At 45.5% G+C, this 13,354-nt stretch overlaps 1 protein-coding gene across 5 annotated transcripts in view; it reads left to right on the top strand.

The window, feature by feature from the left end:
• PHACTR4 (phosphatase and actin regulator 4) overlaps nt 1-13,354 on the top strand; it is a 464,595-nt gene that overhangs the window by 197,994 nt on the left and 253,247 nt on the right. The window contains exon 1 of one of the 5 annotated variants that reach the window (XM_085647670.1): nt 1,884-2,808. The exons of the other annotated variants lie outside the window; for them this stretch is intronic. Coding sequence (XP_085503796.1) covers nt 2,763-2,808 — 46 coding nt within the window. The 5' untranslated portion in view covers nt 1,884-2,762. Of the gene's footprint in view, nt 1-1,883; nt 2,809-13,354 lie in introns of those variants that run through there. 5 annotated transcript variants of the gene reach the window in all.

The raw sequence follows: 13,354 nt of genomic DNA, 5'->3' as shown, positions 1-13,354 counted from the left end.
CTCCATCGCCTGGACCCGAAGAGGGCTGTGAGTCTTTATCTGGATAGGACTAAAGACTTTCGTCTAGATGATCAACTCTTCGTTGGCTATGTTGGTCAATCGAAGGGTAGAGCGGTGCACAAGTGCACACTATCGATATGGATCATCCTTGCCATCAAGATCTGCTACGCCCTGGCTGGTAAGACTCCTCCTGAGGGCATTAGAGCTCATTCGACTAGAGCAAAATCATCTACATCTGCTTTGGCCCGGGGTTTTCCTGTGGCAGATATTTGTAAAGCTGCGACTTGGGCCTCACTCCATACTTTCGCAAAGCATTATTGCTTGGACTCGGAGATGAGGAGGGAGGGCCACTTTGCGCGCTCTGTGTTGCAAGACTTTCTGGTGTAGGAAGGTGGACACCCTCCTCCGGGAGTGGGGACTGCTGTGGGAATCTATTCACAAGGTGAGGAATCCACTGACAGATGTATCCATCCGAAGAACAAGTTACTTACCTTCGGTAACGCTTTCTCTGGTGGATACAGTATCTGCCTGTGGATTCCTCACTGGCCCACCCGCCTCCCCGTTGTCCACCTTTGTATACCATGAAATAGGTCTTGTTTTAAATGCTTGTACATTTGTTGGAAATGCTTGTCTATTTAGCATCCTTTTCCTTTGTATACTGTTTATATGTGTTGGTATACTGTGTATACTTTGAGTTTGTCGTTGGTTCACCTGTTCGCCTCGAAGGCACGGAAAAAATGGGTGGAACTGACGTCATCACGCCGACGTGGGCCTCTTATGGCTCCAGTGACGTCATACGGAGTCGCGAGCGGAGCCGATGTATTATGACGTTGCCCACGTCGACGTGGAGTGCTGGGGAAGAAAAATTCAGTGGAATGCTGGCGCAGGGGATATTCACAAGGTGAGGAATCCACAGGCAGATACTGTATCCACCAGAAAAAGCGTTACCGAAGGTAAGTAACTTGTTCCTCTATGTTGATACAACCATTGCCAGGCAATTTTCTGTGTCTCAACCCACTGCCCAGTAAGCAAACTAAAATGATCGCCTTATTGTAAGTGGGGCCATTTACTCTAGCGCCAAGAGGTCTGCATAGTTAATGTGTGCCATCTGACATTGATAGTGAACTGAATGTCACAGCGCCCACGTAGAGAACGGAATCGTTCTTACAGGTTTGAAGCGGTCTCGGGGCCATGTGTTTCGTTCTCCTGCTTACAGTATCCATTCATTCTCTATTTATTATTCGTATTTCTTTCTTTACATTCTGCTCTCTTCCCTGCCCACCAGCCTCTCAATTCTCACCGTTGCCTATCCTTCCCTGTCCACGCCTTCATTTCACCCTCCTTTCCCATTCTGTGTTCTCCTTTCTCTCCCTAACTCCTTAGTCTCCTGTTTATCTCGCGCATCTCCGCACCCTTTTCTCAAATGTCACCTTTTATTCATCTCCCTTACCCCCCTCACACCTCCTCCTCCTTTTCGCCTCCCACTCTTTTCTCCTGCTATCCACTTCACCCTCACACGTTTGCCTCGACTAATGGTTTTCCTTCTGGCTTGTATTCACCTGTACCATCCCCACCACAGGCCTGTTCGCCCCTCGCCTCTTCCCAGCCCACATACAACCCCTGCGCCAGCTCTCTCGCCCTTCTCCTTGTGTGCCCTTAAGCTGCGTAATGTATAAGTTTTCTTTCACTCTGATGTTAGTAAGCGGCTCACAGTTCCCTCCCCCTTCCAGGGTGGGGCAGGGAGGGCTGGTGTTGGTTGTTCCAGTGCAGCTCCTGAGTGGCTGGCAGGTCCCCTCCTCCTCCCTTCACCTCCTGCCCCGAGTGCTTCGGCATGCCAGTCATTCCTGCGCGGAGAGAGCTGGCTTTACTTCAGGTCTCAAGGCGCACTGGTTTGGTGAGCACTGCAGGGCACCAGGGCGCTGCTCGGCGCCGTGAAGCGGAACTTGGCTGCTGGGACCCACGAGGAGCATAAAGACGTCAGTAGCCCCACCGAGGAGCGCAGGAGCACTCTCGGGACCCCGTAGGGCATTCAGGGGTGCTTTCAAGGCACTCGTGGCGCGCTTAGACCCACAGAACACTGCGTGGACCCCCTGGAGTACATTGCATTGAATGGAACCCGTGGAGTTCGTTGGCGCTGCTTGGACCCCCGAGGCGCTCCTTGACACTGCCTAGGCCGCCGTGGAGTGGCGTAGCGTTGCTGGGTCCCACGAGGAACACATAGACCCTAAAGCCTTCGGAGCATAGTGAGACCCCGTGGAGTACGTGGGCGCTGGCGAGGCCCCCGCGGGTCATACTGCTGGGATCCCCGAGGAGCGCGAGGGTCCTGCTGGCACACCTGTAGAGCGCGAGGCCGCCGCCACAATGCACGAGAACCCCCACACCACCCCACGGCTGAAGAGGAGCTGTTACTGGCACTGCTGTAACCCAAGGAGTCCATAGCCCCTCCAGGTGCTGCTGAGTACCCCGAGAACCACCGAGAACCCCGACTCTTGAGGGCCCTTCTGTCACGCCTTGGGTCCCTAAGCCAGGCCAGGTCACCGGCCCCCACAGATACCGCAGGCCCACTAGAGACCCCGAGGAGCGCGAGAGCATTGCCAGGGCTGAGGCGATCACTGTCGTCACCCACGGGGGTCGGCAGGGCGCAGTCCCCGAGGAGTACCAGCGCCCTGCTAGGACCCCGGAGGAGTCCCCAGACAGGGGCAGTGCTGAACATGTACCTTATCTAAGAGCGGCCTCCACCTAGAGGCCAGCGGGGCTCCACCATGGGGCAGGCCTTCTTCCCCAGGCCGGCCAATCCTGCTCTGGCTGGTGAGTAGGGTCAACTCCTGTGTCCTAATAAACGACTTGTGTTATGTCGGGGCTGGAGCTGGGGGCTTCTACTTTACACTGCTGTCTTATATCACCAACATTTGTATAACATTTTTCCGGCTAATACAACACTGAAACGCTTTATATTTTTAACATAGTCGTCCCAGCCATGTGTATACAGTGGTTGGAGAGTGTCTGGGGCGAGCGCCTCTCTTGTGTGTGGGCTGTCAGTGGGGGTGAGTACTGTGCTGGATCCTGTACTTGGGATATCCTGGAAAGGAGGATTGGCCTCATTATGGTGACTTGGGAGCGTTGAAGTCAGGGTTGTTTGGGGTATCTAGGGGAGGGGTGTAGTGCCAGCTCTTCTTTTTGGAAAGGGTAGCAGGAGTTAGTGCTGGTCCTGTATTTGAAAAATAGGACGGCTGAGGTACATGTTTTGCTGGTACTTGTAGCTGTGAGTGCTGTGGAACAGGTATTTAATGTAGGCTCTTGTATTGCTGGGGACTCTTGCTGCTAGTATTGCAGCCCCATGTGTGTAGGTGTATGTTCATTTGTACGCATACACATAGGAGACACCTCCACTTTGTGTGCGGTGGCTCAGGGGGCCGGTGCGAACCCCTGTCTGCTGTGGAAGTCAGCAGCTCTTAGGGACCACTTTTTTAAATGGTAACACTGGAAATTGGTAATGCCTTCCCTTGTGTGGTGGGGTGGCAATCGAGGTTCAGTAGTAGGGTCAACTGTATTTGTGGTAATTCTGGGGTTAGCAGCGGAGGTATTTGTGCTATGTCACAGGTTGTCAGTAGTTTGGACTCTTGTAATGTGGTGTCCCTGAGGGTTCCTGTATATGCAGTCTTCCTCTGGATCAGTGGCACGTTGCCCTTGCATGTTCAGTGGTTCAGAGGGTTCGTATTGTAAGATACAGCATGCACTGTGTTACTGAGGGTCAGTGGTGTGCCCCCTGTAAAAGTGATATCCTAAAATTATAAGGTTGCAGCCGTCCAGAGCAAGTATAGGGAGGGAAAGGAAGTGTGAACGATCTGATATAAGCCTCTATGAAAGCGAAGCGCGCCAGGGGAGATGGGCAGCCCCCTGAACAGGGCTTTTTAGGTCGAAACCTACCAGACAGCACAGCTGGCTTGTTGCTATAGACTTATTGGGTGACATTATGAAAGCTGATCTAAGAATGCATCCCGCCCACTGCTTGCCAGTGGCTTTGTGGTTCGTAACTCACATTTGCTTGCTTTCTATCTATTTGCTGGCTTTATTTTTTAGGCTTACCAGCATGCGTTTGGTCCTCCCGTGGAGCATAGCCTGTTTACTGGACTCTTCCATAAGTGCTCGCTTTCTGTAAACCCGCCCGTACATTACTCTAACATACGCCACTCTGACACACTGCTCTGTGCCTCTCTGCTCCATGCCAGTCAGCTCTAGGCTGCGCCTCTGTGCTCAATGCCACTCTGCTCTATGGCATTCTGCGAAGCACCACTCTACCACGCGCCACTTTACTATAGTCCACGCAACTCTACTCCATGGCCACTCTTCCCTATCTCACTAACTTTTAGCCATGATGAACATCAGCCACGCTAGTGTACAGCATGGCTAAAAAACATTGGGAAAGCAAATCGCTCTTGCATAGGCAAAACCTATTGGCTTTGCCAATTATTGTTTCAGGAATTGTTTCTGTTTAGTCTCGGGCCTGCTTGCTGGGACGAAAAGCAGCAACGGGGTGATTAGTGTGGCTTCTTGATGTATGGTTGGTCAGGGGTTTGAAGGGAGTACATTGCTCCGTTTCCGTTTGGGGGTGCGAGTAGTGGAGTTAGTCAGAACCATGCTGTGTTTATGATTTTTGGAGTGTGGAACTGTAGGCTGGTTCTACTAGTTCACATGTTTGGCATTGTAGAGTGACACTGCAGGGGCAGTCTTGAGCAGGGATTATGTTTTAGTTTGTTTGCATGCTTCGCTTCTAAGTGGTTCACTGACAGCCCCGGAGCTGCTCCTGCCCGGAACCTGGCCGATCCGCTTGTGCCACCATGCACACCCGGTGCTTGGTGCTTCGCAGAGGGACACCGAGGGGCAGGGGGCCGAGGGCTGCTGCCTTTTAATACAATAGACCACAGTACACAAGGTTCCGATTACTTGGAAACGTAGAGATGCGGATGTGAGTGATGGGGGACATAGACGTGACATTTTTCGGCGTAAAAAGTCACTGCTGTGAATGACTCTGGAGAGGCATGGGATCGACCGCGCTCCAATACCGGCCCCCACCCTTCCAGCCCACCGGGAAAATGCACGCTACGGACAATCTAGCCCTGGCAGTGATTCGCACGGACCTTGTTGTGTCAGAAATTAGGTTGATAACGGGCAAGTTGGTCCGGATGTTTCTGGGGGATATGTCCTGTAGGGTCGGATCCTCGACATAGTTTCAGGATATCCACAAATGATGTATTGATGTACAGTAAATGCGAGTGAATTGGTTGGCACCGTCTGTTTATCCTGAAAATATGGCAAGGACCCGATCCTCCTGAACCTAGGTTGGATCCCTTGCCTCAACACAATCCTGAAAATGGTAGCGGCATGTGAAGGCAGTGGAGTCTTTCCTGTTCTTTACACTGTTAGGACTTGGGGCCCATGCACACACCCGTTCCCCAGCTGATGCGCTTGTGACCTTGTGTGCACACAGTTGTTTATGTTTTTTTTTAACAGTGCGGTGTGATCACATGATCATCCCAGGCTGCTAACGAATACTAGCAAGATTCACATGTCCAAGCGTGCGAGGAGCTCACCCACTCTGGTTTTCTTTTTGCATTTTGAGACTTGTGGTCCTTTTTCTCATTATGCATTCACTGGAGGTTCCAGAATGCATCGTCATACCTGGACTGGGTGATGTCAGTCTTATGCATGTAACTGGGAACCTTGCGAGCTAAGTGCAGGGCTCTGCTTATTTGTTCTAGTTGGGCTACCAGGAAATTAATGAGGTTCCCTGGTTAATTCGTCAGTCCCGCTTGTGCTCGCTAACAAGGAAGTTTGGTAGATCAGGTTTCATTATTTCGTTCAGTTTAGGGACATAATGTGCATATAGCGTTCATTTAAGGTACCAAGAAAGGTACAATCAGGGAGATTGTCATACAGTTTGTTTAGGGGTCACAGTGAGTGCTAGTTACTTACTGGTAGTTCTCATTATCCCAGCTCCCACGACGCCCTCTCAGTAGTACTGTTGTTAGACTATATACTCTGCATGCTTTTTGTTGTAATAGATATAAGGATATTCAAGAGAGTAGAATATATATTCAAAGATGCTTTATTTTGAGCGCAGAGATTGCGTTGGTGCTCCCGCTGCAGTTAGAGGATAACTCAGTCTGGAAACACAATCTTAACAAGAACTTAGCAACGCTAGAATGATGGTTGGAACCTAACATTTAAAGTGCCCACAACCAGAATATAACATATCCTCTTCCCTTCACAGTTTTAAGTACAATATATATCGAATAACAATTTTTCTGTGAAATGTAAGTAAATTAAAACATGCAATTAAACAAAACAAACTTGTACTCTACTCTATAACTGAACAAGTCTAATTCACATATAACACTCTAGGGTGTATGATGTATATGTTAATTATCTATCACCACACACATAATTTTGGAGATACCTAGGCTGACACCTTGCTCTGGGAGGCAAAGATCTGATGGTGGTAGAATCACCCGATCCTCACTAACAATCGTGGGTGAAGTACCACATGCCTCCTCATCACTAATAAGGAGATAAGGATTGAAGGTACTGTTTCCTTCGTTTGCATCATTCATTTCATGACCATTATTTTTCTTGCATAGGGCAACTCTCCTTAGATTCCAATTTTCTGCACTGTACAATGTCACATGTTTTGGATGTACACTTCTTACCCTGTATGGACCTCGAAATATAGTAAAACCAGCGCAAACACGTCCAGGTTTGACTTTAACAAGATCATTGGGTTTTATGCTTGCCTCACATAATTTTACGTTTGCTTCACGTGAAGAACCCCTTTCTTTTTTCACTATATCATGTTTTATATTTGCTAAACCTATACACTCTTTCATCCATGCTGGAATTAATTTGGTACTGGCAGGGCGTCCTCACATAACAACAAATGGAATTTTTCCAGACACATTATTCACTCTGGTGCGGTAGGCCCACACCAAATCATTCACCATAGACTTTACATTACATCTATTGACAACAGCCATTTGCATAACTCCTTTTACCATGCGATTCGCCCTTTCCACAACACCATTTCCCTGTGGGTTGTAAAGTGATGTTCGACTATGTACAATTCCACAAGATTTTAAATAAGTAGTCATTTCAGTTGAGATTAACTGGGTACCATTGTCAGTGATTAATTTAACAGGAAATCCCTCTTCTCTAAATATCTCAGATAAAACTTCAATAGTACTTTTGGTAGTAATTTCTTTTACAAACTTTACGATTAGCCATTGGACATGACCTCAATCTTGACTACCCCAAATTTCAAATCAACACCCAAACTCATAAACGGACCTATAAAATCCAAGCAGACAGTATGCCAAGGCATGGCTGGGTCCTCAATTTTTCCTAACTCCAATTGATTACCAACCTTTTAATCTTTTTTTGCGCTCCTTGCATTCTACACATCTCTCAACTTAATCAGATACCTGTTGATCCATGGCAGGCCACAAAAAGTGTTCTCTTAACCTCTTCTTTGTTAGGGTTTGACCCATGTGTCCTTAATGAGCCAATTTGAATAGTAAGAATCTTAAGTCTTGAGGAGGAATACATTTATCTTCCTTCATAATGATATCTCCTTCTTTATTAAATATGGATAACTCATCCAAAATCTTCAAACAAGCATTTACAATGCAATGGTCTCGGCATTGGTAAAGTTAGAGCTATTGGCATTGCTCATGACATTATTTTTGTTTATGTTTTTGTTTTTAAAACATTTAAAGAAACGGCATTGTCATGAGCAATGCCAATAGCTCTAACTTTAACAATGCCGAGACCGTTTGCATTCTGCACTAGCTTGAATCACACAATTCTAACATTTCCTACACACAGATTTCAAAACAATCCAGTCAAAATAGAATAAAAGGGATCCACCACAATATAGCTTCTCTAAACATCCTTCAAACTTCTGATTTTCTGCAACAAAATTAGATACATTGGACCAACTATGGATAGCCCCATTGATGGCAAAAAAATAACTGACGGAGCCAAACCTCTGCAATCCCCACTACAGGGACGAGTCAAACATGCTGCAAGGGACCAGAAGTTGAAGTGACAACATGCCTTCATGCCATTGAGCCGACATGCTTCAGAAAAAAAAAGTGCGCGCAACTGGTCAATCTCGAAAAGGGTGCTTGGAAGCAGGTATTAGAATTAGTTGAGGGAATCGCTTGAAGCTTCCTAATCTGTTTAAAAATAATGGCACTCCTTACAGAATGAGTATCACTAAAATCTACATTTTGTAAGCACGTGTTATCTAAAATTTTCCGCATTTTGTACCAGCCTAATATACTGTATGCAATGCAAGTTTCAAATACCTTAGTCACAGTACTTTCTGTTAAAGACTGAGACCCGTAGCACTAAACATACGCAAATCACTAATCTCCCCGCAACAACCTTTTTTCCCCCCACTGCAATTTCTGTGTTGGCTAAGCACCAGATCAAACTATACAGGGATCATGAAAGTACTGTGAAAAAAAAAAACCCGCACTTACACAAGTGCCCACTATTGTGTTTTACACAGGGAGCCTCAATCAAGGGACATCAAACAAGCATCTACTACACTTATCGGAATAGAAGTGATTTTCCATTTTTAACGTTCGGAAAGAACCGGTAGAAGACAGGAAGCGTTTAAAACGTGCATAGGTAACTTACAATGGCCTTCAGACGGACTCTTTGGAGGCCCCTATAAATGCGTTTCTTCTCAGCTACTTTAGGCTCCAGGCAAGTTACTTTGCAGTGGAGTGAGCTCATCACAAGATTCATACACCTACAGCATAACAGTGAACATATTGGCCTACTGAAAAGATGTTGCTTGTGGTTAAGGAACAGTTACTACATATGGCAACTCATACCTGTGCAACTGCCCGAAATCTGTAGCTGAAAGGAAATCGGGGAGTTTGCTATTTCAAAATTAGCACAGCATTTTTGATCTCCTGTTCTTGCACGTAATAGCAAGTGAGTTGGGGGTAGTTATGATTGTACTATACAATAAGGCTGCTTTGCGAGAACAAAGTTATTTTACGAAACCGCGCTTAATACGGCAACTTTACCTGAATATAGTAATAACAGGCAACCAACTCTGAAAGGGTGTAGTTTATAGTGAAAACGGTAATCAGAAAAAACATAAAATGACGGTCTAATACGCTATTAGTACAAACTTTCCAACTTAAGACACTATTGCACTTTCCACGAAAAAAGGAATACGTTGTAGGGCAGCGTCTAGTCAACGCCATGTGGTTACCGTGAATTATAGTAGCGAGGCATCCACACCCTCCCGCAGACAGTCATGCAAACCACGCTCAGCAGGTTGTACTGACACAGGCGATGTCTAAGGCGGGGAGCAAAACACCGCCACCAGCCGCAATCCGACGCCATCCTTAGCTATCAAAACATGATAAAAGAACAACTGCAGGGCCACAGCGATCTGCCAAATCAGGGGAACACTGTCCCAGTGTTATTAGAGGGCATTCTTCAACCAGAAGTTACCGTTTCAACATTAAACACGGCTCACCTTCCTCTTCTTGGAAATTTGGACCGCCATCTTGCACAGCGCCGCTGAAGGAAAGGAAGGGCTCTTCCGGGAGAGAGGCTGCAGAGTGAACCCGAGTGGAGAGGCACCCGGAGGTGGTGGGAGGGTGAGAAGATGCAGACATGGAAGGCAAGGCGAGAAAGACGGAAGGTGGGGGCCGAGGGAGGGTTCTAGACGGACGCCGGGACACCACCGCCTTTCTCCGAGGCCAAGCAGAAATGCCTCGGAGAAACGCAGCCTCGGTTTCGGATTCGGGGGCGTGTTTCTTTTTCTCTCCTCTTGCCATTGGCTGGAGGAGAGAAAAACACGCCCTGCGAAAAGCAACGAAAAAACACGCCCCCCGATCCGAAAAAGACGGGGCTTCAACGGAGTGACTGGACCTCTTCTCCAGTGGCTGGCCAGCATTTAAGAGGCCAGCCAATGGAGAACAGGATAGAAGAGGGGCGGGTGCAAGCCCCTCTTCTCAAAGTCACTCCAACTCATTAAATCTCGGAGCGAGACTGCGCAAGCGCAGCCTTTCGCAGCCGAGACCTAAAAAGGTCTTACAGCAATTGGAATGGTGCTCTCTCTCCTACCACCGTTGATGATTACATCCTTTATAGCCTGCATGACCTCATCCTTCAACATACTATCCTTCCATCGGTTCTTGTCTACAGCACCGGTACAAAGTTCAACAAGTTCATCGACAGTAGCTACAGCACCCTCACACTGAAAAGACTCAACACCTACCTGATCTACCATGTCCCATGGTAACGGCAATCTGGACAATCCATCAGCTACAGTGTTCTTCCATCCAGCAATATATTCTATTTTGTAGAGATACTCCTGTAGACGAGCAGCCAACCTGCTTAACCTTGCTGATCCTTTACCTGCACCACCCGGAGATAGAATCTTGATAAGGGGCTTATGATCTGTTTGTAAAATGAATTTGAAACCCCATAAATGCATCCTAAAATAATCCGCTCCCCATGCAGCAGCAAGGGCTTCCCTCTCTATCACTGAGTAATTTCTTTCAGAACTGGTAAGTGATCTTGAGGCAAACGCTACTGTTTTAACCCCAGATTGATGTATTTGTGCCAGTACAGCTCCTATCCCAACTGCACTGGCATCTACTGTCAGAATCGATTTTAACTTTGTGTCAAATGGGGTTACAATTCTGGCCTCACAGATTTATCTTAATTCTATCGAATTCATCCTGTTCGCTATCCCACACAAATTTGTACCCTTTTCTGAGAAGCATTTTAATCTTCTCTGTTTTCTCCGCAAAATTGTGTACAAATTTTGCATAGTACTCTATGAGACCTAAAAACGACCTAAGTTGATCCTTATCTGTAGGTGCTGGGGCTTTTTTTATGGCTTCAAGTAGGTCACGTTTTGGTTCGATGCCCTCACTAGACAAAGTGTAACCTAAGTATTCCACTTCTTCAACCGCAAACTTGCATTTCTCTTTTCTAAGAGTTGAACCAGCGTTATCCATCTTACTTAAAACATCCTTTAAGACTAAGTCATGATGTTCTTTTGTGTCACCAAACACTAACACGTCATCTGGAAGTATACAACATTCTTCGTGTTCTTCAGAACTGACCCCATCATTCTTTGAAAAACTCCAGCAGCGGATGCCAAACCAAACGGCATTCTAGTGAATTGAAATATACCTTCTGTTGTAATGAATTCCGTTCATGGTTTTGAGTCAGAGTGTAATTTAATTTGATGATACGCACTGCGTAAATCTAATTTAGAGAAGTATTTTCCTCCCTTCAAGGATAATATCAGTTCAATTGTATTCGGTAATGGGTAATTGTCACTACGATGTTCTGGTTTAAAGTGCGCAAGTCCACACAGAACCTGTAACTGCCATCAGGTTTGCTCGTGACAACCACGGGCGAAATCCAACTTGATGTTTCGATTTTTTCTATGATTCCCTGTTCCACCATTTCACTGAGCATGCGTTTGGCTTCTTGCCTTGCAATTATGGAACTTTCCGTACTTTATGCTGCATGGGAATAGCATCAGGTTTAAGAACGATTTTGTGGACATACCCTTTGAGTTCCCCTATTTCCTCCGAAAACAAGTTGTCCATACTCTGAACAATGGTATCTGTAGTGACTTCATCCACTACCATCACTTGGTGGGTTGCCCTAGGATTTATAATTATATGTAGGTCGTATTGGTGTGCCCATCCTAATATAGGTGGTCCAGTATGAGCTACATACACTTTGCCTTTAACACATCTGTCATGGAAAGTGATATCCTCTACCATATATCCTATGATATCAATATTTTCGCCCTAATATCCACTAGGGTTAATGTCTTTTGGAAGTAATTCAACATTGGGCCAGTTTTGGTTGAACATTTCTTGTGGGATAATCATCCAAAACGAACCAGAGTTGACCATGAACTCAATCTCTTTCCCATGTATTGAAAACATTGCTTTGGGTCTCATTCTCCTCCCTAAAGGATTCAAATTATTTTCCTCATTCACACACAATTTTGTTCAAACCTTCCATCACATATGATGTATTTCTCACATCACCTTGTACTACAGCTATTTTGGGTTTGAAAGTTTTGCACATCCTATAAAAATGGCCTTTACAACCACACTTTTTGCACTCTTTGTCAATAGCATAACACTTCTTATAATCTGCAGTATGGTATGTACTACCACATCTAGTACACATTCCTTCAGAAACTTTGTAGTTTATGTGATTACTACCACTTCTTTTTGTAGGAAAGCTTCTTTTCCAAGTGTTTTAGAATTCTTATTGGAATTCACTACAGCAACATCATCTTGACTAACACAAGTTACTGCAGTGGTGCTTTCTTTCTTTTCCATTTCTTTCATGCAAAGTTCTGATTGTTCTACTACTTTTGCAATATCAATGGCATTTGACAATGTAGGGTTCTTTGCCGCCCATAACATCTCCTGCATTTTCTTGTTGCGACACTGTACAATAAATTGATCTCTAATCATTTACTCCCTCATTGCACCAAATTGGCAATTGAGAGATAATTCACGTAGGCGTGTTACAAATTGATCAATAGTCTCATTAGTCTCATCTTGTTTTTGAGGTTGAGTGTAATATGTATACCTAAACATTACTATGTTTACCTCTTTGGCATATTGTTTCATTAACCTAGCTTTAGCCTCCATGTACACATTAGAAATCCCTCTCCCTTCAGAGTCAACCCCCACAGGCAAGAACTTGAAGGCATGTTGACCGTCTTTCCCCAATGTACTTAATAATAACGCTTGTTTCCTTGAAGCACTGTAATCCTTACCGTCTAATGCCTCTATGTAATTTTCAAATATCTCAATCCATTCGATAGGTGGGGGTGGGGGGGGGGGGGATCACCTGGTTGTTGCAAAAATAAAGGTGGTGGGATTACAGTAGCCGTTTCCATTACGAGCTATGTAAATATATAATTTATGGGAAAGTGTACAGTGTTGCTAAAGAAACAAACAAAGGTAAATTATATTTTCTACAATTATATAACTCAATGTATACCTCAATAAGAACAAAGAGCTATTCTTTCCCAATACTCGCTTCTCCTAGGTTATGACATTTCTTTTTTTTTTTTGGCTCACATTTAATACATATAGGGCCGTATGTATCAAAATCCTCATTTGCGATTTTCAAATAGCGATTTTTTTGCGAATCGCTATTTGAGAATCTCAAAATGCTATGTATGTAGGATTTGCAATAAATCTTGCGAATCCTACATATTCCTTAATTGCGAATCTCAAATTGCGATTCGCAATTAAGGGATACCTCCCCA

Source organism: Triturus cristatus, chromosome 3_2 (genome assembly GCF_964204655.1).
Source record: "Triturus cristatus chromosome 3_2, aTriCri1.1, whole genome shotgun sequence".
Taxonomy (NCBI): Eukaryota; Metazoa; Chordata; class Amphibia; order Caudata; family Salamandridae; genus Triturus; species Triturus cristatus.
Note: the sequence above shows the minus strand (reverse complement) of the source record. Positions and strands in the feature narration are given on the sequence as shown.